The sequence below is a fragment of the Boleophthalmus pectinirostris genome, unplaced genomic scaffold, assembly GCF_026225935.1.
Source record: "Boleophthalmus pectinirostris isolate CB_2022bp ecotype Guang Dong unplaced genomic scaffold, ASM2622593v1 HiC_scaffold_23, whole genome shotgun sequence".
Taxonomy (NCBI): Eukaryota; Metazoa; Chordata; class Actinopteri; order Gobiiformes; family Gobiidae; genus Boleophthalmus; species Boleophthalmus pectinirostris.
Genome location: NW_026571207.1, coordinates 22477278 through 22503398, shown reverse-complemented (window position 1 = coordinate 22503398; position 26121 = coordinate 22477278). Strand labels below are relative to the sequence as shown.

General features: G+C 40.2%; 1 protein-coding gene across 1 annotated transcript in view; it reads left to right on the top strand.

The window, feature by feature from the left end:
* Positions 1–26120, top strand: part of col23a1a (collagen type XXIII alpha 1 chain a) — a gene marked incomplete at its 3' end in the record, with an annotated part of 142097 nt that extends 115977 nt beyond the window's left edge. The window contains exons 6-22 of the mRNA XM_055159034.1: positions 8656–8682; positions 8751–8777; positions 13425–13451; positions 14538–14564; positions 18131–18205; positions 19154–19270; positions 22787–22813; positions 22917–22943; positions 23053–23106; positions 23184–23243; positions 23308–23352; positions 23439–23516; positions 23701–23724; positions 25630–25674; positions 25781–25825; positions 25910–25990; positions 26058–26120. Of these exons, the coding sequence (XP_055015009.1) occupies positions 8656–8682; positions 8751–8777; positions 13425–13451; positions 14538–14564; positions 18131–18205; positions 19154–19270; positions 22787–22813; positions 22917–22943; positions 23053–23106; positions 23184–23243; positions 23308–23352; positions 23439–23516; positions 23701–23724; positions 25630–25674; positions 25781–25825; positions 25910–25990; positions 26058–26120 (849 nt within the window). The remainder of the gene's footprint in view (positions 1–8655; positions 8683–8750; positions 8778–13424; positions 13452–14537; positions 14565–18130; positions 18206–19153; positions 19271–22786; positions 22814–22916; positions 22944–23052; positions 23107–23183; positions 23244–23307; positions 23353–23438; positions 23517–23700; positions 23725–25629; positions 25675–25780; positions 25826–25909; positions 25991–26057) is intronic.
* Between the last annotated feature and the right edge of the window lies 1 nt (position 26121).

Here is a 26121-nt window from a genome sequence, read left to right as displayed (position 1 = left end):
TTGCATTTAAGAGTGGCTTTCAGTGAGTCTTTCTGAGCAACTCCTCCAGCTGTTCCAAACCAGTTTTTTTACTCTGCCCATAATCTAAACACAAGCCACTCATAGAAGTCAGCGTAGTAACGTGAGTAAACATGAATCCAGGGCACCTTTTTCAAGATATAATCAGTCAGCATTAATACCAGGAGTGTGTGGGGATATTGAAAACACACTCAAATCATGCCCGTTAGCATTAAATTGACTTTAGTAATGTTTAAATAATATGCTGCAACTGTGCACATTCAAAACAGCTGAACTCAAAGCTGATCCTCCATTGTCCAGCAGCACTTTTGACAGGTGGCGGCCTCTTGTGGACGGTCGTAAATCATAATCATCAGATCACGTGAAGGATGGATGTGTGCTGTCTTTTTGTGGTTTAGATTCATCAAATACTCATCAGTAGCCATTAGAGTACCCTGTGTTTTTGTTAAGATAATAAACACTGAATCTTATAGGCAAGATGAACAACTGGTAGTTACACATAAGACTCCTGTGCATTTGACCCATCCTTCAATGCTGCTGGAGTAGCTATAGGCGTGGCCAGACTCAGGATTACTTTAGCTGCAGGATTGTAGCTACTGTGCATGTTTTGAGTTACAGCTAATGTTATTAACAATTTTATACATTTACTGGGATCATCCTGCTTCATGGTTATTGTATCAGTAGATTCAATATTATTGTCCATTGTGAAATTTTCATGACACCCTATGACCCTATGCCTCTGAGTCTCTTGTTACGCTGCACTAGTTAAGGGCCCTCTCACTGGGACTGTTGGGAAGTCTAGTTCCCAGGAGGAGGCTGAGTCCTAGGCTTAGTCCCATTTGGATCCCCAGTCTGCCTGGCACGGCACAGCCCTCCTGACGGGAAATGCCTGCTGCTAATTACACACAGGTGGAGCTCTGCGCACACTTCCAAATATGTCTGTGCATTTGTGAGTTTGTTTGTCTGTGACTTTATCCATCTTTGTCATTGTCATTGTTGGAAGTGGTCCTAATTACTCATTGGGACATCTGGTGAAATTTAACACAAATTTAACTGAGGTAGAGAGGGGTAATTGATTCAGTACTTGAAGTCTGATTATGTAACACATATGTGAGAACTTAAAGGGTCTCTACCTTTTCATGTAATAAAGTAAAATATTTTACCCCACTATAGATATATTGTAAAAACAGTTCTGCTGTGTGTGGTCTGCATTCAATTATTAAGCATTTTTATCCCCTCTGAATCAGGATGTAGCACTGTTAGCATCCTAGTTGCAGTGTTGGGAAGGTGACTTTTAAAATGTATTCCCCTACAGATTACAGATTACATACCCCAAAATGTAGTTTGTAACGTAATCCATTAAATTACTTAAAGTGAGTAACGTAATCTGAATACTTTGCTTCTCTTCAGCAAATCAAGTAATCCAAAGAAGAGGAAATCTTCACATAAGATGTTTTTTATGCTAAAAGACAATAAAAAGCCCAGACTTTACTTAACCAAATTAAAAATATTATTGATAGAAGACGAGGAGAAACAGTCCGCACGGCATGGTTTCGTCCTGTTAAATCCTGTTTTAGTCCTGTTTTAGATCTAGTTTAGACCTGGTTTAGATCTAGTTTAGACCTGGTTTAGATCTGGTTTAGACCTGGTTTTAGTCCTGGTTTAGATCTAGTTTAGACCTGGTTTCGATCTAGTTTAGACCTGGTTTTAGTCCTGGTTTAGACCTGGTTTTAATCCTGGTTTAGATCTAGTTCAGACCTGGTTTTAGTCCTGGTTTAGATCTGGTTTAGACCTGGTTTTAGCCCTGGTTTAGATCTAGTTTAGACCTGGTTTTAGTCCTGGTTTAGATCTAGTTTAGACCTTATTTTAGTCCTGGTTTAGATCTGGTTTAGACCTGGTTTTAGCCCTGGTTTAGATCTAGTTTAGACCTTGTTTTAGCCCTGGTTTAGATCTGGTTTAGACCTGGTTTTAGTCCTAGTTTAGATCTGGTTTAGACATGGTTTTAGTCCTGGTTTAGATCTGGGTTAGACCTAGTTTTAGTTCTGGGTTCAGTCCTGGTTCAATCCTGAATTATTCCTGGTTTAGACTTGGTTAAAAAAAAGAAAAAAAAAAAAAAAAGAAAGAGATATAGCCCAAAATGTGAAAATAGGAAAATACCGCCGTGTAGTCCATTTATTTCGACAAAGTAACTGTAATCCAATTACCACTCATGGAAACAGTAACTGTAACTGAATACAGTTACTCATAATTTGTACTCTGATTATGTAACTCCGGTACATGTAATCTGTTACTCCCCAACACTGCCTAGTTGTGACAGCAAAACTCTGCTTTGGTCTTATAAAGCAATCACAGTTAATAATTAGGATGCTAGGAATGCATTAGGAAATCAAAGAACAACTTTGGACCACTGCAAACTGTGTAAAATGAACTAGTAATGAACTATGTTTTTCATATTTAACAATAGAAATCACAGTAATAACCATCATGTACAGGTACATTTGGGAGATCTTAAAGTAATCAACATTTAGTATCAAATGCATGTGTATGAAGTTACAGAAAAACAACAGTAGATTAATCAAAGTGTCAGACAGCACATGTTCAGAGATGATCAGGTTTCGGCCGCTGAAAGTTTAAAAGCACTGGATGCCTGTTGAGTAGCTCTGTTTGTGTATCTATACCCATACGTGCAGATGGAGAAGACTGCAGTTTATGTTTGTCTGTGTAACAAAGGCCAGAGCTCTGTGTGAACCAGGAGGGCACATGAGTCAAACCAGCATCTGCAATGGTCAGCAGTCTGTGGCCCTTAAGTATTTTGGCATAAACCTGATGGTGAAGCAAAGCAGAGACAGCATACAATAGTATTATGTAACCATGATTGCAATTTTGTGTAATTATGGCCTTCACATAGATCACAAACATGTTCTCCTATTTAAATGTATTCAATTGGGCTTTTTAACCCATCAGCTGCTCCACTGAACAAGTGTTTTTGGCAGATATTTATGCCAGATGCCCTTTCTTTTGTAACCAGCCTCAAAAACTTTGACTGGAGTGGCCAGTTGGGGAGTGTCTTATTCAGAAAAACAACATGCCTTTTCAAAAAATTCAATGACATTATAGAGGTTAACCAGCTATGTGTTAACTAATATCCATAATGTGGTTATTTTAGGTCCAAAAAACACATTTAAAATGTACAATTCTGCAAAATATTTTAGTAACTTAGTGGTTTATACAGTTTCAGTAGTATTCAGAAGTATTTTAAATAAAATGATAGGCCTTGTTTTCATTATACATAGCTGATTAACCCTGAGCAAGCTTTCAAATTTTAAATTTTTTTATATTTTCAGAAATTCTATGAAGAAAAAATTAATGAGAACAGAAGATTTGTGCAGACAAGGTTTTAAGATTTTTTGACCACAGGTTTTCACACAATCCCATTAGCATTAGAAAATGGAATTCTTTCAACTGGACAAAAGCCTTGAGTGAATACATTTCAACACTCATCTAAGAAGCAATCCCATTAGTCATGATTTTGCATACATACCAACATTAAAATAATGCCAATTTTTGATCAAACATCTTAATACCTATAAAAAAAACATTCTGACTGTGAGCGGGGTTGCTTCTCCAGAGATCTGACCTGTAAAGTTATCTGATCTGGTCTTCATGAAGACAGAAATGTTCAATACCGTACTGTGAAGCAATCCAGAGACAGCAATACCATCTCCATGAAGAAAAGCATTTGGATTCTCCACTGGAAAAGTTAGACAATGCACCTTTGAAATTAAATCATTAAAGAGCCAGAGTGGCTCATCTAAATTGCAATTAATTTGTTCCTCTCAACATTGCATCACATCCTTGTTCTGGTTCCAAAAGCTGAGATCCTCACAAACAAATATGGATGACATGTGAGCTGTGCATCCGTTGTGGACTTAGGGCCCATTTGCCTCAGGTGGTCTTCACATGTCTGTGTTAAGTTAATCAGACTTATGCATGCAACTAGTCTCTACTGCAAGGGGAATAGTAATATGATAAACAGACTAATGAAGTGCAGTCTCCAGCATATCCTTGTGTGATAAGTATGTTTTTTCCCCTTGTTTAACCTCGTCACTTCTTCCTATCATCAATCACACGTGCGAGCTTTGAGTTTCAGAAAATTAGCCCTCCTCTGTCAAACAATTCACCCCCCACAATTGACTTGTTCATTTGGAGCATGCCCGATGGCTGCTCTGTGTATACAATAGTGCCAGGCTGTGACAGACGTAGGACCTCACTAAGCAAAAACAAGCTCGCTCCGCCATTGTTCACACACCCACAGATTAAAGCCAGGCCGTAGCATTCTGCATCTGAAGCATTTGAAGTCGTTTTCTGCCCCAAACACAAGATCTCAAACGCTTTCCCCAATTTCTAAGCAATGGGATCGTGTTTTCAGTATTGCCATAGATCATATATTTGAGCACACTTGAGCCAGAGCTTTCTTCTTTCTTCTCACTGTAAACATAAACAGAGATGCAAGGGAGCTAGGGCCAAAGTGAGTCAGACATTGAATTTATCAAAGCAATTATGATATTTGTTTAATTTTCAATTGCATGTTGCTTTAGCTCAGTATGCTAAAGGTTAATTTGGGGTCTAGAAGATTTTCAAACATAGGTTCACTTCACTGTCACCACTCTTTGCATTTGACCCATATTTTTGTGTCGACAGGGCAACCTATCAAGAGCAGCTGTGAGCAAAACAGTGCAGCACTCTGGGTCCCATGTTGAATTAGCTTGGTCAGGATTATTTTGCTCGAGGATTAGCCCAATGTGGTGTTTTCAGATTGATGGTGGAATCCAGAGTATGCATAGGAAACCCACCCAGACACAGGAAGAATATGCAAACTACACAAAGAAAAGCCACAGCTATTACTGCTTCATTGAAGTTTAGTGTTAGAAGTAAATGTGAATCTAAACTGCCCATAGTGAATGGATGACATATTGAAATTTCAGAAAATTACATTAACAGTGTGTCCTCAAATCCACACTGTTTGAGGACACAGTGTGGATTTGAGGACACATAGATAATGGCTAATAGTACTTAAAACAGCACATAATATTTTCTCTTGGGTAACTGTCCAATATTTGAACAATTAATCTGGTATAATTCTAGACATCAGAAAACCAGAGCAGGTTTTACAGCACTGGCCTGTGTGGGAGACGTCTGCTCTGAAGTGCAGACACAGTTGTTTCATGCATCCTCAACAATTACACTCTAACTGCTTCATTAGAAGTCTGCACCCCGGGACACACTATTAGAAGTAATTAGCAGAGCAGAGACACACCTCGCCTCAGTAGAGCACACGGGAGTACACTGGGGTTCACACACTCACACACAGACGAGCTGATTTTCCAAATATGTGTTTAAGAGCAGGTTAGAGGTGGAAATGCTGAGTCTAGTGTTTTCTTTGTGCTGAGGACAGTGCTGCAGGAAGTAACACAGTCAACCATTACCAGCAAAAAATCTGGTAAACATTGCACAATTTCTGTATTATAATTTAAAATAAATGAAAGTAAAGGTACACTATGTAACTTTTCTGGTAGAGCACCCACCATCTTCTTATCTCCGTGGATATTTTGTTGCTTTGTCTGGAATGTTCTATAGCACAGTATGGTATTAAACATATCTATCTCCATAGAGACAAGCATATTATATTATAGTATATTAATTAACTTGGACACAGACGTGGACTCATGCAAAACCAAAATTATGAGATTTGACAGGTACATTTCGTTACTTCAACAACTTTTCAAACGTTTAGTGTGTATAGATGTTGTAATAGCCCAAAATGTCAGTCTAGATTTATTTAAACCTTTTGGATATGAAGATTGGATATGAGATTGGAGAAGATTGGATGCAGACAAGATGTTAATACTCAGGCCTGACTTACTTGGATTCACACTAGAATACTTGAAAACCCTGAGTGTGACTTGGACTAGAATTCTGATGACTCAAGTGCACTTTACACAATGTGGTGTATTACATTTCCCTGATAGATTAATAAGAACAGTTTTGCTTATGCTATTTTTATTTTACAATAATAATTTTATCTGTTGTGTTGCATACCACAGGATGTCCCAACAATACAGGCAAAGACAAATCAGATTAGGCTTAAGTCCAATACCTTTTCCTTTAGTTTTCATATCTGTCTTTTTGCTCTGTGTACCTTTAAAACATTAGAAATGACCTCTGCTGATGATTTGAAGAGGGCTTGTATATTTAAAGCATCATTTTATCACTTTTTAAAAGTCTTGTATTGTTGTTTGAATCATTGTGTGATGGAGACAGGAAGAGCATGTAGAGCTGGCTAGACTGCGTGTAGCTTTTTAGAGTTCATAAATCTGTGTTCAGCCCTCAGGAGTCGACAAGGAGCCAGACTAACACATGATACAGCCCCAGTCGAACAGGCAATTTTATATGACAGTATGAGTTCTGTACTTGTGAAATCCCTCAGAGAGTGTTTCATAGACATTCTCTGCCTTAATTCAAAGGACTCTGAGATGTAAATCATGAATGTTGTTTTATGCATGTTTCATGTATGTCTTAAGTATTAAAGTTATATAGTAAGTCATAGAGGACAGCAGTGGGGTGGCAGTAGTGCTTAAGCATTTGTGTGGAATACAAAGGGCTGCTGTTTGTAATGCTTAAAGAAACAACATCTTCCCTTTTAGTTATAGTAGCTCTTTATTTAAAAAAAATGCATGTGGTGTGAAAATTAAGATCAGAATAAGTTTTATTGCTATTATCAAATAACAGAATGATGCAAGATGATGTATGTTTGTGGTTGGTTGTGTTTTACAAGTGCCCTGGTTCAGAAGAGTTTTTCCAAAAGAGTTTCTTACCTGAAAGTACAAATACAAATCTTCTTCAGAGACAAGGTTCATAGATAGACTGCGAAGAGCATGACAACTCAAGTAAATCAACATATTTCCTGTGTCTGACTCCACTGTCTGTTCATCAAAGCTCTTATCTTGAGGTAGTTCTATCAGATTTTTATAGACTTTATTGTTCCCAAGGGGCTGTAACAGTGGTGATCTGACCTGACCTAAACCTTATGTTCGTTGTCCTGGGCCAGAGAGCTGTAAAGTGTTAAGCAATCCATTCACTCAAGGGATTCTGTGAAAATTGTTAGTTTAACGTCAAGTACCCTTGTTCAGGAGGAGGTCATACATCTTACATCATTTTGAGTGCTTTTGCAAAGTTTCATCCAAAGTGTGCAAATTAATTTTTGTGAGGGCTTTTTCAGGACTAAAGATTTCAAATCTCTTTCTGACACAAAAGGTTGACACTAAAACAATACCTCTCTGGCTCCAATGAAGCAACCAAAAAGCAAACAGTTGGGGACTGACTGATGAAAACAATTATTGCAAAATTAATTAATAAAAATGATAATTGTTGTTAAAATGTTTTCACACTAACAAGACCTTGTTTGTCACAGTGGCTACATAACACACTGAAGCCATTGCAAAATGAGTTGGATGTAGATGTGGGTCTTTGTGGACTAAGGTCATTGGCTGGTTGTTGCAGTTGCAGATCTAAACATGATGGTCATGTCCAACTGCAGTTTCAGCTCAGAGATTTGAGTCAGAGTGAGTGACTCTTGGAGCTCTCCTCCGGACATAAACACAGAAGACCTGGACGTGAGGTTACAGAACATTAGAGCAGCTGGAGGACACTCACCCACCCACCAGTGACCACATCAGATACTGCACTAAATCTTACTGTAATTATAAACCCCCTGCACCTGGAGGAGACTGAAGACACAGGCCCAAGAGTCTTTTTCTTCCTTAAAGCTTGAACTACTGATGTTTCTCTGCTTTTAACCACTCTTCGTGTCTTTTCCCACCACTAAAACTTTGTGCTGACTTTATTAAAGCTGCACTATGTAACATTTTGGTTGGGGTTTCTTCACCTGCTTGTTGCTATGGATATGTCATTGCTCTGTTTGGAATGTTCCACAGCATGACATTATACAGCTCTACCTTACATTTATTTAGTTACAGGTGGTTTTACTGCTGAATACCTAGAAAAACAGGCATTCTGACTGTGAGCGGGATTACCTCTCCACAGCTCTGTCCAGTAATTTGGCCTAATTTGGTTTCCATGAAAATAGAAAGGTTTAATATCATCCTGTGAAACATTCCAGAAAAGCATTTGATGGGCCCTCCAACAGAAAGGTTACACAATGCAACTTTAAGCTATTAAATTTCCATGGAAGACAACTAACGATTCATGGGTTTCAGATGTTTTCAAATGATTCCTCGCTTATTTGAACAATGGATGACCGTTTCCATGCCAAAACTTTCAAATAAGAAAATAAACCATAATCCTGAAATCCATGAATACAGAGGACCTACTGTGCAAAAATCTATTGAGATTACAGTGAATAGCTATAAACAAGAAAACTTAAATTTTATTGTATCAGATCTCTAATCTTATTTCTTGAAGATTTAACAGCATTAAATAATCTATGTATTTTATATGAATAATAGAATCATATCACTAATTAAGAAAGTTTTGCACAGTACTCACAGTATTTGTTTCCTTTATACAGTTTCACACTATAATAATGTTAATGTTTTGTTTTTTTTTAAATCCAAACAGGGTCCACTTGGCTTGGATGGCAAACCAGTGAGTAAAATCATTCACAACAAACCATTATTTACATGCTCTGCTCTAACTGTTTATTCTTGTTTTAGGGTCTGCCCGGTCTGAAGGGAAGCCAGGTAGGCAGCTCAACACCTGTTACTTTTATTAAGCAGCTTGTATCAGTTTCATTCATAAAGTCTTTGTGAGTGTGTGTCCAGGTGGCAGCTGATAGTTAGCACCACCGCATTAATCATTTTAACTGTTGCACTGGGAGGGGAGGAGGGCAAGAGAAGAAGAACCCACTACCGGTAGCCATCTTGTTCTTTGGTGTCAGACCACAAGGGACTCATGCCTCAACTCAGGCTCATCCATCAGTTTTCTGTCTGGTAGCGTGAGGACTCAGGATTTTCCACAGTTAAGAAGTGGTTTTCCCTCTAGACAAATATGGGAGCTAAATATATACTACATTAACAAAAAGAAAAACACTTTCACTTAAGGCCTTTAAGTAACAGACCCAGAAACACACCATTGCTAATGGAGTAGGAATGACAGGAACAAATATTTTACCAACTAATAGACAAGATTCAAAGGGAACTCAAGTAAAGCTGTTAACCTTTATCTAGTAGTGTACATAAAGAATATATTTGACATTTATATCAGATCTAATCTTATATCTAATCTTTGCTTTCTCTCTATCTTCACTTTCAGTAATCACTTTTGTGCAAAGCCAATCAAATCCTGAAACATGATGCAAATCTTTTATTTTCTTGTTTATTTATTCGTCAGAGTTGTTGTTCATATTTCTCTTCCTGTCATCATGTTGTCAAGCCTATTAGCTACATGCTTATTTTCCTACATTATTTGCCCTCTTTATCATGTCCTGAACACAATCGGGCTGGACTACAGAGTGAAAGTCTGCCAGACAGACGTGGTGTGAGGGGAAGAGAGGGGAACGCGTTATAAGGAGCAGACTATGGAAGATTTAGAGACGAGAGAGGGGCAACAGCCACACAGCGTTAGACTTTGGGATAGTAAATATGTAAAACAAACTGACAGCTCACAGAATAGAGATGTGTGCAGAGTTGAAACCCTGCTGACTGAGTTATTATGGCTATTTGTATTTTTTATTCACCACAAAATCTTGAAAAAATTACACTGAATTACATTTTTTAAGTTACATTCCTTCAATAAATTTTCAGAATAACTAGACTTAGAAGTTATGGTATCACTTCCATCTCCTGTCCTTGGCAATTCAAATCAAAAAGCTATATATCCATCCATACATCCATTTTCTTCCGCTTATCCAAGGTCGGGTCGTGGGGGCAACAGTCTGAGGAGGGTCTCCCAGACTTCCCTCTTCACACACACTTCCTCCAGCTCTTCCAGGGGGATCCCGAGACGTTCCCAGGCCAGCCGAGAGACATAGTCCCTCCAGCGTGTCCTGGGTCTTCCCCGTGGCCTCCTCCCGGTGGGACATGCCCAGAACAATTCCCGAGGGAGGCGTCCAGGAGGCATCCGAAACAGATGCCCGAGCCACCTCAACTGGCTCCTCTCAACGTGGAGGAGCAGCGGCTCTAATCCGAGCTCCTCCCGTGTGACTGAGCTCCTCACCCTATCTCTAAGGGAGCGCCCAGCCACCCTGCGGAGGAAACTCATTTCGACCGCTTGTATCCACGATCTTGTCCTTTCGGTCATTACCCAGAGCTCATGACCATAGGTGAGGGTAGGAACGTAGATTGACCGGTAAATCGAGAGCTTCGCCTTTCGACTCAGCTCCCTCTTCACCACAACAGTCCGATACAGCGACCGCATCACTGCCGAAGCTGCACCGATCCGCCTGTCAATTTCACGCTCCATCCTCCCTTCACTCGTGAACAAGACCCCGAGATACTTGAACTCCTCCACTTGAGGGAAGGACTCTCCACCCACCCGGAGAGGGCAAGCCACTTTTTTCCGGTCGAGGACCATGGCCTCGGATTTGGAGGAGCTGATCTTCATCCCAACCGCTTCACACTCGGCTGCAAACCGCCCCAGTGCACATTGCAGGTCCTGGTTCGATGAAGCCATCAGGACAACATCATCTGCGAACAGCAGAGATGAGATCCTGTGGTCCCCAAACCGGACCCCCTCCGACCCCTGACTGCGCCTAGAAATTCTGTCCATAAACACAATGAACAGAACCGGTGACAAAGGGCAGCCCTGGTGGAGTCCAACATGCACCGGGAACAGGTCTGACTTACTGCCGGCAATGCGAACACAGCTCCTGCTCCAGTCATACAGGGACCGGACAGCCCTTAGCAAAGGGCCCCGGACCCCATACTCCCAGAGCACCCCCCACAGGACACCACGAGGGACACGGTCGAATGCCTTCTCCAAGTCCACAAAGCACATGTGGACTGGTTGGGCAAACTCCCATGAACCCTCGAGCACCCGATGGAGAGTGTAGAGCTGGTCCAGTGTTCCACGGCCAGGACGAAAACCACACTGCTCCACCTGGATCCGAGGTTCGACTATCGGCCGGATTCTCCTCTCCAGTACCCTGGTATAGACCTTACCGGGGAGGCTAAGTAGTGTGATTCCCCTGTAATTGGAACACAACCTCCGGTCCCCCTTCTTATACAGAGGGACCACCACCCCGGTTTGCCAGTCCAGAGGTACTGTCCCCAACCACCACGCGATGTTGCAGAGGCGTGTCAACCAAGACAGCCCCACAACATCCAGAGACTTAAGGTACTCAGGACGGATCTCATCCACACCCGGAGCCTTGCCACCAAGGAGCTTGCCAACCACCTCAGTGACTTTGGCCAGGGTGAGGGATGAGTCCACCTCTGAGTCTCCAGCCTCTGCTTCCTCCTCGGAAGATTGGGATTGAGGAGATCCTCAAAGTATTCCTTCCACCGCCCGACAACATCCCCAGTTGAGGTCAACAGCTCTCCCCCCGCACTGTAAACAGTGTTGGTGAAGAACTGCTTCCCCCTCCTGAGGCGCCGGACGGTTTGCCAGAATTTCTTTGAGGCCGTCCGATAGTCCTCCTCCATGGCCTCCCCGAACTCCTCCCAGCTCCGAGTTTTTGCCTCTGCGACCGCACGGGCTGCAGCACGCTTGGCCCGCCGGTACCCGTCAGCTGCCTCAGGAGTCCCACGAGCCAACAAGACCCGATAGGACTCCTTCTTCAGCCTGACAGCATCCCTTACTTCCGGTGTCCACCACCGGGTTCGGGGATTGCCGCCACGACAGGCACCACAGACCTTACGCCCACAGCTACGAGCGGCCGCATTGACAATGGAGGCTGAGAACATAGCCCACTCGGACTCCATGTCTCCAGCCTCCCCCGGAATCTGGGAGAAGTCCTCCCGGAGGTGCGAGTTGAAAGTCCCTCTGACAGAGGGCTCTGCCAGACGTTCCCAACAGACCCTCACAATACACTTGGGTCTGCCAGGTCCCTCCGGCTTCCTCCTCTGCCAGCGGATCCAACTCACAACCAGGTGGTAATCGGTTGACAGCTCAGCCCCTCTCTTCACCCAAGTGTCCAAGACACGCGGCCGGAGGTCAGATGACACGACGACAAAGTCGATCATTGTCCTGGTGCCACGTGCACAACATGGTGTTCGTTATGGACAAACCGTGACTAGCACAGAAGTCCAATAACAAAACACCGCTCGGGTTCAGATCGGGGAGGCCGTTCCTCCCGATCACCCCTCTCCAAGTGTCACTGGCGTTACCCACGTGGGCGTTGAAGTCCCCCAGTAGAACCTGGAGTCCCCAGCCGGTGCACTGTCCAGTACCCCTCCCAGGGACTCCAAGAAGGCCGGGTACTCAGCACTGCTGTTCGGCCCGTAGGCTGACACCACAGTGAGAGACCTGTCCCCGACCCGAAGGCGCAGGGACACGACCCTCTCATTCACCGGGGTGAACTCCAACACGTGGCGGCTGAGCTGTGAGGCTATAAGCAAGCCCACACCAGCTCGCCGCCGCTCCCCGTGGGCAACGCCAGAGAAATGGAGGGTCCAACCCCCTTCAAGGAGTTTGGTACCAGAGCCCAAGCTGTGCGTAGAAGTGAGCCCGACTATATCTAGCCGGTATCTCTCAACCTCCCGCACAAGCTCGGGCTCCTTCCCCCCCAGCGAGGTGATGTTCCACGTCGCCACAGCCAGATGCTGTGTGTGCGGACCAGGCCGTTGGGACACCCGTCCCCGACTGCCGCCCAGTCCTCTATGCACCCGACCCCTATGAACCCCTCTGCGGGTGGTGAGCCCACAGGAGGGTGGAAGCTATATATATCTTTGTAAATAATCAAATAGTTTTTTAAAACAGTAGGAATTTGAATCTATTGCCAGTGAAGTATAATTTTAAAAAACAGAAAATATTGATGCTGTTATCGTGGCATTTGCAATAGCCATCTTGTGAGGGTAAGAGCAGCACTATAGAAACTTTATGCAAAAACAGGGCCTGTTATTTGTGGTTTAAACTGATAAATAATGTTGTATATGTATGTGGTGTAATTATACCTGTCTCTTAAGATATTTTACAGTCAGAACATGGCTGGTGAATATTGATTATGATTTTCATCATACCACATTTAGCATAGCTCCCTCCTCATAAACTGTATACTCCCTAGGCCTGTATTGCATCCCTGTCTGACTGAGTGAGTGCTTTAGTCACTGTATAAAAAGTATTACTCGCTCTTATCGTGTGTTCGAACGCTTGAATTATGTTATGTGTCAGTCATTTCACACCTGATTTATGATCACCAACTGTCTTCTGTTATCTGCTTCCTCCAACAGGGACCAGCTGGGCCCAAGGGAGAAAAGGTATGCCACAATATGTTTTCGGAAACCTTTCGATATGTACACCATATAGAGGAATTTATGATTTACACTTTACTTAGTTTAGTGTTTCTTGAACTGAGGTCTACTGTGGTACTACTGGCAGTGCGCAGGCTGCCTCTGGTGGTATACAGAGCCCTCTGCAGTTTGATTATTAGTTTTATTTAGAATCAAATCTATTAATGGTTTATTCTGCCTAATCCATAGTTTATTCTAATTTTAGACATAGTTATTCTTATTTTAGAGTTGGTTTAGCCTTAATTTAGGCCTGATCTGTGTTTAGAGAGAGCCTATTTTTTTTAGGTGGTACTTGGTGTGAAAAGTTTTAGAAGCACCGACTTAGATATATTGTAAAGCCCAATAGTGTATTTGTCTACTTACTCTGCTCCTTTAGTTCTGCTGATTTTAGCTCAAACGTACAATGCCAACAAACACACAATACAAGTGTGTATGTCTTTTGTTTTACACTATAAAGACTGCATCCAACACACCAAGCTGTCAAATTATCTCCACTCACTTTCTCACGTCAGGATTCTAAACAGGTTAAAAGGCCTTCCATAGCATTCAATGATAGCCAGATGTTTGATTTTTTTTTTCATCAGTCCAAGATGTTTGCAACTGGTCCTGGCAGCGTATACCTGGTGCATTTGGTCATCTTCTGCAGCACTCAAGCGGATAAGAGTTCTCGATAAGAGTACACTAAATAGCCTCTGTCAGAAGCAGTAGCTAGTCTGATGAAGTTGGATTGTAAAGGACAGATGATGCCAATGGAAAGATTCTGGTTCCTTTATGCAGTCACTCAGGTAGTTTAAGAGATGACAGCACGTACTATCTGAAGCAAGCTGGTGTCATATCATTGTAATTGTGAAAGATATCAAGTGATTTATGCAGTAGATGTCCACATATGCACTCCAAGCACACATGACCCCAGTGTCTTTTTTCCTTCCTATTCACATTCATTAGTTACGGTATAAGCTGTCAGTATGGCTAAACAGTAGCAGTGCATGCCTACATATGTTCCATACAGTAGTGCTGAAGGCTGACAAATGTATTTTCCTGTTTCTCTTGCAGGGAGACAGAGGAGATGTCGGACCAAGGGTAAGACTTTTAGCTTTTGATGATTAGTGACTCTGATCAATAAGGTAACAACAATACAATACACCCCAGCAATATAACACATCAATCAGGAGTTTCTAATACTGTGTTAAATTGAAACCTTTTTTTTTTTTTATTAAAATGTAAGTGTGTTCTCTTCCTGAAACATTGAAGCTAGCCACGTGCCAAATATATTTCGTTTTTTTATTTAATTTTAATGCAATAGACCAATCACACATAATTAGGTAAATATGTAAATGGATTCATTTTTAACCCAAATATGTCAATGCATCCACTCTGAGAAGCAAATGGCACCATATGGGCTTCAGTTACATGTGATTAGTCAAAGGAATGTTAGAAATGACAACATTTGTGTAAAAAATGGATTTATCTATTTGAAATGACAAATACTGAGACACCAAAACTAAACTGAAACCAAAGGCCACACCAGACAGAGCATAATAAATTAATACTGTAACAAAGACCAGTTGTCATCCAACATTTGAAAAATTACTTCCTTGTTATCACATCAGCGGAAAACTCCTATACACAACCACACTGTAAATATGCACTGATTACAGGTTTACAGCCTCTGTCCATGTAACTCTCAACACTTTTAATAGTTCAAACTCAAGTATGTTTATCCCAGCAACAGGACCCAGCCTCTCTCATGAGGTTTTCCCTCTGCCCGCAGCCTTCAAAGCCAAACTGAGAGAACATTATATCAGAAATGACCTAAAGACTCATCACAAATAGTGGGTTTAAGGCAGTGAGCCAAGACTGCCATTTCTGCCTAAACCAAAAAAGCGTTTTCAGCAGCCTTACGTTTGGATCAGTTTTGTGGTCTTTTCATGTAGTAATAATCCTCCCAATAGGAGATCACAGCAATTATCTTTTTTCAGTGTGGTTTGAAATGAGTCTCCTGGTAGTGGTTTGGACGTTGTGCAATATCAACCAAATTTTCTAACTACATGTTACTTTGTAAATGAAACCACTGTAGCCTATATTAACTTGATGATAATATGCAAGGATAACAGCTTTTAACTTCAATTAGAATATAGACAGTTCTGCTAGAGCGTGTGTACTTTATATTCTATAAAATCAGAGGTTATTTTGGGATGTAAACAAATAACCAAAATATACGTGTTGAGGTGGTCGTAAAAAATGCTAAATATATACGATTCTGTTGCAACTTCAGCAAAAGTGGGAAAAGAAGTAGCATGTAGTACACCAGTCACATCAGAGATAGTATTCTAGTATTCTTTAACTAGACGTGTCAGCAAAACCAGAAACATAAAATGAGGAACATTTTCCCAAGAACTAATAGCTTGATTTATTCTGCTCAGTTTGTAAAGCCATCCACTTCTACTGCTCTGGCACAAAGCAGCTTCAGAAAAACAGGATCCTTTTGTCATCTAAACCATAAATCCAAAGTTGGACCTTGGTGAATTGTTACCACAAAGTTAAGTATTGGCGAGCTACCTAATGGTTAACCTAATGGTTAATGGCTGAGGATTGACGCACAGCACACTGACAGATCAAGTCAGATTTATGATGTGGTTTGAAAACATGACAGAACTTCTATTAAATATAAAACCTTTAATGTGTCTTAGAAGTCTTTTATATTTTTAGGTTAATGTTTGTGTAGGACTTAAATCATTTTGGCCGAGTGTGTTACAGTCTCTGTCCAAATGCTAAATATTGTCCTTGGACTGGGGTCAGGGGCTTTGCTGTCTTTGGCTACTTTTTCTTGCTGAGAAATTTAGAGTATTTCTTGAAACACACAGCATAAAAAGAGCTTGAAACCAAAATACATAGATAGGTTTGTTCTTAAATAAGCAAATAGTTATCAGTGATTTCAACACTGTTACATTGATATACTAAATATCTTTTTATATAATATTCATAGAGAGTGCGTTGACTCAACCTCATGTCAGTGATTAGACCTGGATCCTCTCACAGAGGACAACAGGAAGTGGCTATGCATCTCTGTCTGCATTTTACTTCCTGTCCATCCATCTTCTTTGCTGCTTTTGGCGCTTCACTGGGGCACAGGATAACAAAGGCATTAAAATGTAATCAGATTCTGTGGAGGTTACAAAGTCAGATGGCATCCACCTCCTTGTCATAAGCTATTCAAAATTTAGCTAAATTATATTTAAAGAAAAATTATCTAAAAAAAACTAACCTTGACTTCAATCTACCCCTAAAAACATTCCCTGGTATTATTACAAACTGCAAATACCTTTGGCTACCACCTCAGTTGGAGGATTGTACCTTTGGTGCATGTTTTGGGTTGATGAGGGAAAGTGCCTGGAGGGAACCCTCCAGACACAGGGAGAACATGCAAACTCCACACAGAAAGGCCCGAGCAACCTGGGAATCGAACCCGGAACCTTCTTGCTACTCAGCCACAGTTTTGAGCTGATATCTGTTCATCCATATCAATGAAAATATACAGTAAAGATGTTCAAATTCTTTGCTTTGTGAAAAGATGCGTAATGACTGAAGTTTCTGAGCCAAACCCTGTCTCCCCCCTCAGTGTAGACCACACTTAGATCGGGCGCTGCATTCTCCTCAAAATATGTCTGGACCAGTGGAAGACCCTCCAGTGAGGTGTGGATGAGATGTGGAAGGAGCATCTGTGACAGAGGAAATGGTGGTGTGAATGAGTGAATGTGACAGAGGGAAGAGTAAAAAGGAGGGAACAGTGGTCAGAAGAAGAGCCACAAAGATCCAGAGCTCACCACAACTTGTTAACAACAATCTCATGAGCATTTCCAACCTCTGTTTTAGGTTTAAGTTATGTTTTTTATGCTTCTAATCCAATCTTCCATCTCTCACCGGAGGTTATAATAATAGCTTTATGATGGTGACAAAGGCATCGCAAATGTTTACAGGTTTACACTATGCAAGTTATCAATAAATTAAAACTGCTTTTTAAATTCTGAGTTCACCTGATTTAAAGGTACACTATGTAACTTGTCTGGTATGGTGTTCCCTGCTTGCTGTTGGTTTGCCTAGAATGTTGTACAGTATGGCACAAATCCAATTTATTTTACATTTATTAAATCACTGGTATTTTATTGCTTAAAAAAATGTGAACCAGAAACAACAGATACGTTTAATAGAACTGTGCAATATTCAGTATCTCCATGGAAACAAGCAGACCCTCCACCAGAAAACTTTCTTAGTGCAACTTTATTTATATGTCCATGCTTCACTTTCTGTAGGTGTTATGGTTTATATTTATATCACTGTGTTATTGTCTTTGTATTCACAGGGTCCTCCAAACTACAGCACTTTTGCCAATCTGCACAGTAACCAGATTTTGACCGTGAAGGTTTGTCCCACAGATACTGGAGTCCTCTCAGCAGCCAGCACTGTCCTGCTGCTTCTTGTACCTCAACTCAGTTTTCTCTTTCACTTTCATTAGGATCATGAGTCTTTCCTTATCGTTTTGGGATGCCTGTCGTATTCACTGTAGTTAACATTTCCAAACTTTCACTCACATCTTTACCTTTTTTTGTCCTGTCTTCTTTCTCTTCTCTTTGTAAACTGTACTTCAGATGGTCTTCCCTCGGTATGACCACGGCTTTATCGCTGGAGAACAGACCAGCAGCTTTCAGAGACGATTTCTAAAGGTAGACCTATATAGGCTAAGGCATGTGTGAACTTTTATTATCTAACCCCCACTGGAGAAGCAAGTGTATTTAGTGTTCACATAATTATAATTTATTTAGCAGTGTTTAGGATATACAAAGATATTTTAACTTCGTATTATTCATTCTGTCCACACCTGTTGATGATAAGCTCTGTGCCTGTCCCTAACTAGATGTTTCGATTTTATGCCGTGGGTTAAAACTACCCACAAATGGACATTTCTTCTCTCATGGAAGTTTCATCAAATTCAGCACCACAAACTAACTTTGCAAAGGAAAACAGACACAAAATGATCTAAAATATAAGTCACTTCTCATTGAAAGTATCTCTTCTTTAATTTAATCTTTCTCCAATAACATCACATCTTTCAGCGTGTGCTTGTGTGCTTAAACCAAAGATAAGATGATGTTTGTAAGATGGACATTTCAGAGGCACTCCCCATCTGGGTCCAATGTATGCAGGCTTTGTGGGTGACAGATTAGCTTTAGCCTGGGCTTAATAGAAACATAACAATTATCAGTGGAAGGACAGCATGTCATGGGTGACTCTTTCAAGACGGTAATATCATGTTCACGAAAAGGCCACTGGTGCCATGTTGAGAACCACAACAAAGAAAACCGCAGTGTGTGCCACATGTGGAGGGAGATGGGCCAGAGGAGGGGACTTTCTGCACTCATCTTCTCTACACGGATGCTACATAACATTAGAGGCAAAATTTGTAAAATGATTTAGAAATACCACATTGTATATATGAGTCAATTAAATCAATAAGAAGTCAGTGCCCAGTTTTCTTTTTTGCATCAGTCTGGATAAATAAAAAGGGGAGATTCACCCAGGAAGTACATCTAGACTAAAATCTAATAATAAAAATGCACTTTGTAGCAAGTACTTAAGAGCTCAAATGTTTTTTCTTTCTCTTTTTCACTCAGGGTGACCAGGGTCAGGCTGGACCTCCTGGCCCCCCTGGTCTCCCCGGACCCCCTGGCCCCCGTGGACCTCCAGGGAACACTGGCAAAGATGGACCTCGTGGCCCCGCTGGAGAACAAGTAAGTTACACTGGTTTAAGCCCTCAAAAATACATAGTGCCAGTCCGTTTCACTTTGCTGTCAAAAAGGCAGAAGACACAGTAAATTTAATGTTAAAGGTGCACCATGTCACTTTTTGGTTGGAGGTTTGTCACCTGCTTGCTCCTTTGGATATGTCACTGTTCTGCCTGGAATGTTCCATAGGATGACATTAAACATTTCTACTTACAATTATTCAATTACATGTGGTTTTATAGCTCAAAAGTATCTAGAAAAACAGGCATTCTGACTGTGCGGGGTTGTCTCTCCAAAGATCTGACCTGTAACTTGGTTTGGTCTGGTCTCCATGATGATAGAAAGTAGTCTAATGCTATGCTGTGAAACATTCCTGACAAAGCAATAACATCCCCACAGAGAAACACATTTGACAGAGCCTCCACCAGAAAAGTTACACAATGCACCTTTATGTTTCATACTAATGTTTCAGATGAATAACTTAAAATGTGTGTACAATCCCTCAGTCATCCAGGTAGAATCCATGGCAAAAGGAGAAATTCAGTTTGTCAAGGGGACAAAATTTTATTTAGGTTGAATATGTTTTAATTGGCCTAGCTAACTAACAAAAACTGTAAACATGTAGGTGTCTTAGTTTTCAGTTAGAGTAGTTTCATTGTAGTTAGCTCTTCCCTTCAGGCAGATATAAGGAAGTATCCACCAGCATTTTGACCAAAACTGAAGAAGAAGCTTGGATGAGTTGTGAAACGTATTAAATAAAACTACACCAACCTAAATAAACTTTTGTCCAGCTGACAAATTGAATTTCTCCTTTTGTCGTGAATATCTTAAAAGTCAATGTACAGTTCCAGCTACATTTCCAACACTTGTCATGCCGGATCAAAATTAGTAGATTTTTTGTTAGTGACAGTTTGCTCATGACCATACTGTTAAATATGTTCATGCCATAAATTCAAGACATGATCTGGAAATGTTCTCGCTTTGTTCACACCTCAGCTGCTTCTGCAATATCCATGACATATTTTAGCTCATGATCTGGCACGCTGCCTGATCAAATATTCTGGGAAATCACTTCTGACTTTTAAAACATGACTCTGTGCTGGTAAAATCCATTGCGAATAAGAACAACACTTAAAACAGGCCAATATATTCAACAGATGAACAAGTAATCAACCCTTGATTATGGTACAAGGTTGTAGTATTATAGTTGACTTTTGCCTCTTAGTGCTCTTAATTGCATTGGACTCATTGTTCCTCATTTGGGAGTAAGTTGTGGTCTACCTAAACTTTGAGAATAGCATCACTGTCCTCCTGACTCTGCATCTGTTTTGTGTAAGAAAGTGGCCACAGCTCTATTTTGCTCTCTTTCTATCAATATCCCCCCCTCTCTCTCTCTGCCTCCTGCCATGTCTATGTCTCTGAGTCTCGAGAAACAGATAGTTCAAACAATAGACGAGCCAAGCCTCAGGCACTTTTACTATCAGAGATTAATTCCCACTGTTTAATTCATATCCTGTGGTAGCTCATGTTCGTGTGGTGTGTGGAGTTCAAGGCAACCAGTGAGAATAGAGACATCCACAATTTTGAATAAAGTTCTATATTTCTTACAATTTGGAGTGAAATATTAAATCATACAAACATTTTAGTAATTTGACTTCAAAATCCACTGTAACACTAAGCATATATCAGAGATGACAGATGTGGCTATGGCTGTAGGTGGTAGAACTAATAAGTTCTGGACATATTTTGATATTCCCTCAACTTCTGTAAACCATATAAACAAACACTGTATGCGTGTTAGCGACAATACACAGCATGGCTGAACAGATCATTTCAAAGCAAGTTTACAATGCAGACCAGAAAAGGTCTAAATAGACAAATTGATAAAAAAAAAAAAAAAAAGGCCAGTCCCACAACAATTACAAAAGAACTCTGAATTGATTAAAGACATTTGAAAAACAGAACAGCAAAACAAAACAAAAGTGAGAGCAGCTCAGAGCCAAAAGGCATGTTGTGGGCAGATGTGTTTGTCTAGGGCGCTCTGAGCAGGAGAGAGTGAAGTACAATATGTAAATAATACAATGACCATATTTATCTATCAACTATGTCGTTATCATTAGCATTAAATGTACACTGCAGCCCATTATTGTAAACTATCCATGCACACAAATATGGAGTGTTTCACACCATTTAATCAGTATAGCCAGAAAGAGTACTTAAGTAAAAGTACCATTAATAAGAGAGTAAGAAAATAAGTAAAAGTTAAAAGTATTTGGGGATGCTACTGTTTAAGTAAGTAATTGTTAGATTAACATCACGATATTTATTTTATAATTTGAAGTTAGTTTAATTGTAAGGACAAACCATTTCATGATACACAAAATCCAGTATTTTAAAGGATAGGCCACAAAAATTGTAAATCTACATCATATCAGAAGACGTATAACAAATATAAATGCTAACATCAAATCATCATTAAGTGTTTGTTGTTTTTAGACTACTCATAACAGAAAGAGTAACCAAACCTTGTAGTCTAGTAAGAGCACTGTTACACTATCAAATAAATTACTCGAGTAGGAGTAAAGTGTGGTGTTGGAAAACTACTTGGAAAGGCAACCTACAATTTTATTAAAGGCCTACTCAATAAATGTACTTGAGTAAATGTAACTGAGTACTTCCCACCTCTCTGCTAAGGCTACAGTTAAAGCAGTACTAAAACAGTAAAATAAGACAAGCCCAAGAAAAAAACAATACTAGAGAAGTAATATCCATTTGATGTTGATTCAGTTGCAATTTAATTGTTCTTGAATGGAACCAGAAAACCATTGCAATGAAAGGAATGAAACCCAGAGAGATTGTCTGATGAAATGTACTCTATTCAAACTGCGAGAGCAGATCAGCAGCTGGGCCACATCTAGGTAGCTTCTAAATCATATAGCAGGGTATGATGAGTGATCAAACAAGATAACTGCCTCCAATTTGTGACTGTGCTTTTATTATTCTGCACTGACTGATGGCATAAACACAACTACTTGATGGTGCTCTGGGCTCCTTACCCATAACCCCGCTGTGCAGAATGACTTCATAGCAGATGTTTGACTGCTTCTACACCTGGTCTCCACAAGCTCCCAGATCCGTCTGTTTACCTAAATAAGCCAAATGTGTAATGGACAGCTGCCAAATGGGGGCGCTGTCTCACTGTTAGTGTTTAAACGTGATTTATTGTGATAAAAATGATGACTAGGACTTAATATTATGTCTACTCTTCAGCATAGACTAACCTGCCAGGGCTATAATGATATGGATAAAATAATGTGTATGTGATCTTTGTAGCATTTTAAGGAAAACAAAAGTTGTTTTACAGGATTTGCTACTATTTTTTCTTGTATGTCAGGTTTAATTTGATGCATTTACAATGCCACAATTATGCCTTTGTATTATGCCTTGCCATATACTGACATCTAGTGGCAGAATTGTGAAACAGGTTGACTTAACTTTTCACCGTCTCTCCTTTCTTCTTAGGGTTTTCCAGGCCGTGATGGCTATGAGGTATATTAATTTAATACCAAATCTTTATGTTAATTATTACCAATACCAATTTTGATTATTTTATTTTCTATATACTAATACATGTATGTATTTTCTGCTACAGGGAGCTCCTGGAATGCCTGGAAAGCCTGTATGTTTCTAATCACCTGTTTTTCTTTATTAATTTTATTTGTTAACTTTCACATATTTGATCATATTTCCTGTTCATCTTTGAATGTTGATTCTTTTTATGTGGAAAGGGAGAGGACGGTGAGCCCGGAGAACCTGGTCCACAGGGTCCTCCAGGACAGAAGGTAAAACTTAGCTTTTCATCAGCTAATATGGCCTATAATGTCTGTATGTACTGATCATATCAATGATGATGTTGCAGGGAGAAGCTGGTATTGGAGAGAAAGGTGAACGAGGCATGGATGGATTGCCAGGAATTAAGGTACTCACGAAAATAAACGAATATATATCCAAAACATATGTGAATTGCTATATATTAATTATAGGGAGACAAGGGGGAAATAGGAGAGCAAGGACCTCAGGGACCAATGGTATGTTCCCATCTGTCTCCTGTGCTTTGCTGCCTGTATAATGAATGTGAATGATGATAACTAACATGCAATATTGTTTGTCCCAGGGTTATCCCGGTGAAAAGGGCACCTCTGGCTCCTCCGACATCATAGACTTTAATGGGAAACTTCTGGATGCCTTTCAGGTGACTGATGTGTGGCTCCTTATCAGAACAGACGTGTTGGTTGCATCTCAAAACCCCAACGGCATTTGCAAAAGAGTATCAAGTTCAAAAGATATAAAATATGTAACATAAGCATACATGGCATCCTGGCATAGGGCGTCTGGAAACCACAAATCTAAGAAATGTCACTTTTTCTTTTTGACAGGCCATCAACACCATCAGTGTCTCGGTAACGGGCAGCATGTGTGTTCAGTGGTCACTAACACTTTGGATGATAGAACCTGTTTCACTGCCAAACACTATCATTAGATTTCTGTGTTAAATGTCCGTCATTCCTAAGCATGTGCAAGTTTGTAATTCTTTAAGGCTACATGAGCAAATCCATTTCTCTGTGTATTCATTTAAGTTGAAAAGCACAACCTCAACAAATCTAGTCCAGCTGTTCTGCTCTGATTGATAAGACACAGCCATGGAACAATGTTTAATCATGCAGAACTACCCAACTTGTCAAATTGGTTTCATCTCAAATATGTGACTTTGGCCATCAATGATATATAATCATTTAGTTTGTCAGATATTTATAGGAATGTGAGTGATTTTATCAGGAAAAATACATTGTTAATCATGCTCTTATAAATGGTTTCAACGTTGATAAATGGCGGTTTTAGAAAAAGAATATCTGATGCAAAAGTCCAAGCCAAATCAATACATCAGAGTTGAAAGTCTAAAGGAAAGAGGAGGCAGTAATACAAGTAGCAATATTAGGAGAAAGGAATACTACCACAGTTGATTCAAGTAATAAAAATCATAATAATTTTTAAATAAGAATAGACTTTTACATTCCAAATAAATATCAAGTACTTTCACATGGGTCAGATATCCTTCCTTCAGTATGACTTCGCATAGTTTATTCCACCTCTGTAAAATTAATTACATAAGAGAACATGAAAGACACAAAACACTTGCGCTTCTCATGCTTCACGTTGTACACCGGGTTGTGTGTGTACCGCGCCACATGCTAACAGCAGATGCTATCTTTGAGTGTGGTGTGTATTTGATTAAAAGTCACTGTGAGCTGGCCTCCTGCATGCACCTCTGTAGAGAGCAGCATGCGATGGTTACAGACAAGACGATGGACCCATGACCTGGAGATCTTATCAAGGGCTACCTGCCATTTCACATCAGCTGGCATAAAATCACTCACAAGTACTCACTGAAATCCTGTTTGTGGTTTACGGAGCGCCCCCTGGTGATGAGAACATGATTTATCTGTATCATTTGTGTGATAAAAGACATGTTGACTTCATTAGACTTGAAATAAAACCTGATGAGACAAAAAAAAGTGAGTTTAAGCAGAGGTGAAGAAGTGTATAAAATCTTAAATAGCATACAAAACATCGTAACTATTATTACTTGGGAAAATGTTATATTGTTACATTTTGAATTACATTTATACTAAGCCTATTGCCTCTGGGGACGTCTTTCATTCTAGATACATTGGTAAACATCTGCTCTTGTAATGGAACATGTTCTTGTGAGAAACTACAAATGCAATCACAAATGTTCACATATAACAAGATATTAGCTGTTTTTGTGAAGAATTGTTTCTGATTCTGATTCATTATAAAGGCTACGTTAAACAACATGAAACATTTATCACATAGAGGCATGAAGAGGGGACACTTATTGTCAGTGTGGAAGTAACGGAATAGACTACACTTACTGAAAATATGTAACTGTACTTTATAGTTTGTACATCTACTTTTCTAAAATCAATGGAATACATTGCAGTACTTGATCACACAGTTTAGGCCTCAAACTGGAGTGAATTAGTGAAGAGAACAGAAAACACTGTTCTTGGCATGAGTGCATGCATGATTTTTCCTTCTCCAATCACTGATAGGAAATGCATAACAAATGATGAAACAAGCATAAAGCTGTTTTTGATCCTACTATTAAAAACTAATTGATGCAAATTGATGTAAAGGTTTTCAGTTAATACATTACAAGCTTTTTAATGGAGGTATTCATTATTAGGTGACTAAATACATTTTCAAAATATTCTTTTGTGTTACATGAACCACATTTTCCAAATATTGCCTAATAACTGAATGACTTCTGCTTCTGTCTGTAGGGTCCACCTGGACCACCAGGACCACCAGGGCCTCCAGGGGAAAAGGTAGGGCTTTATATGCTGCTCTAAGTGCTTTTAAACACTCGTAATCCAACTCATATATTGGACACTACACTTCATCTGAGGTTAATACTGAAGTGTATTCTTCCAGGGGGAGCTTGGGTTACCTGGACCAGCTGGGGTTGATGGAGAAAAGGTATGTTTTTGCTATTTATTTAGGAAATTTTTTCATCTATGCTTACTCTGATGGGAGTAATGGGATGTTTGTGTTTGATTTCAGGGACCTAAAGGTGACTCTGGCAATGTAGGGGCCCCTGGACCAAGAGGAGAGAAGGGAGAGATGGGTTTATCTGGCCCTACTGTGAGTAACTACTGCATCAGTGGTAAAATCTGAAAGTACAAAAGACTTATGCTGAACTTTGGTACAGGGCATGGATGGACAGAAAGGAGAGAAGGGAGACTGTAAACTGGATGACAATCTGGTCAGTGGAA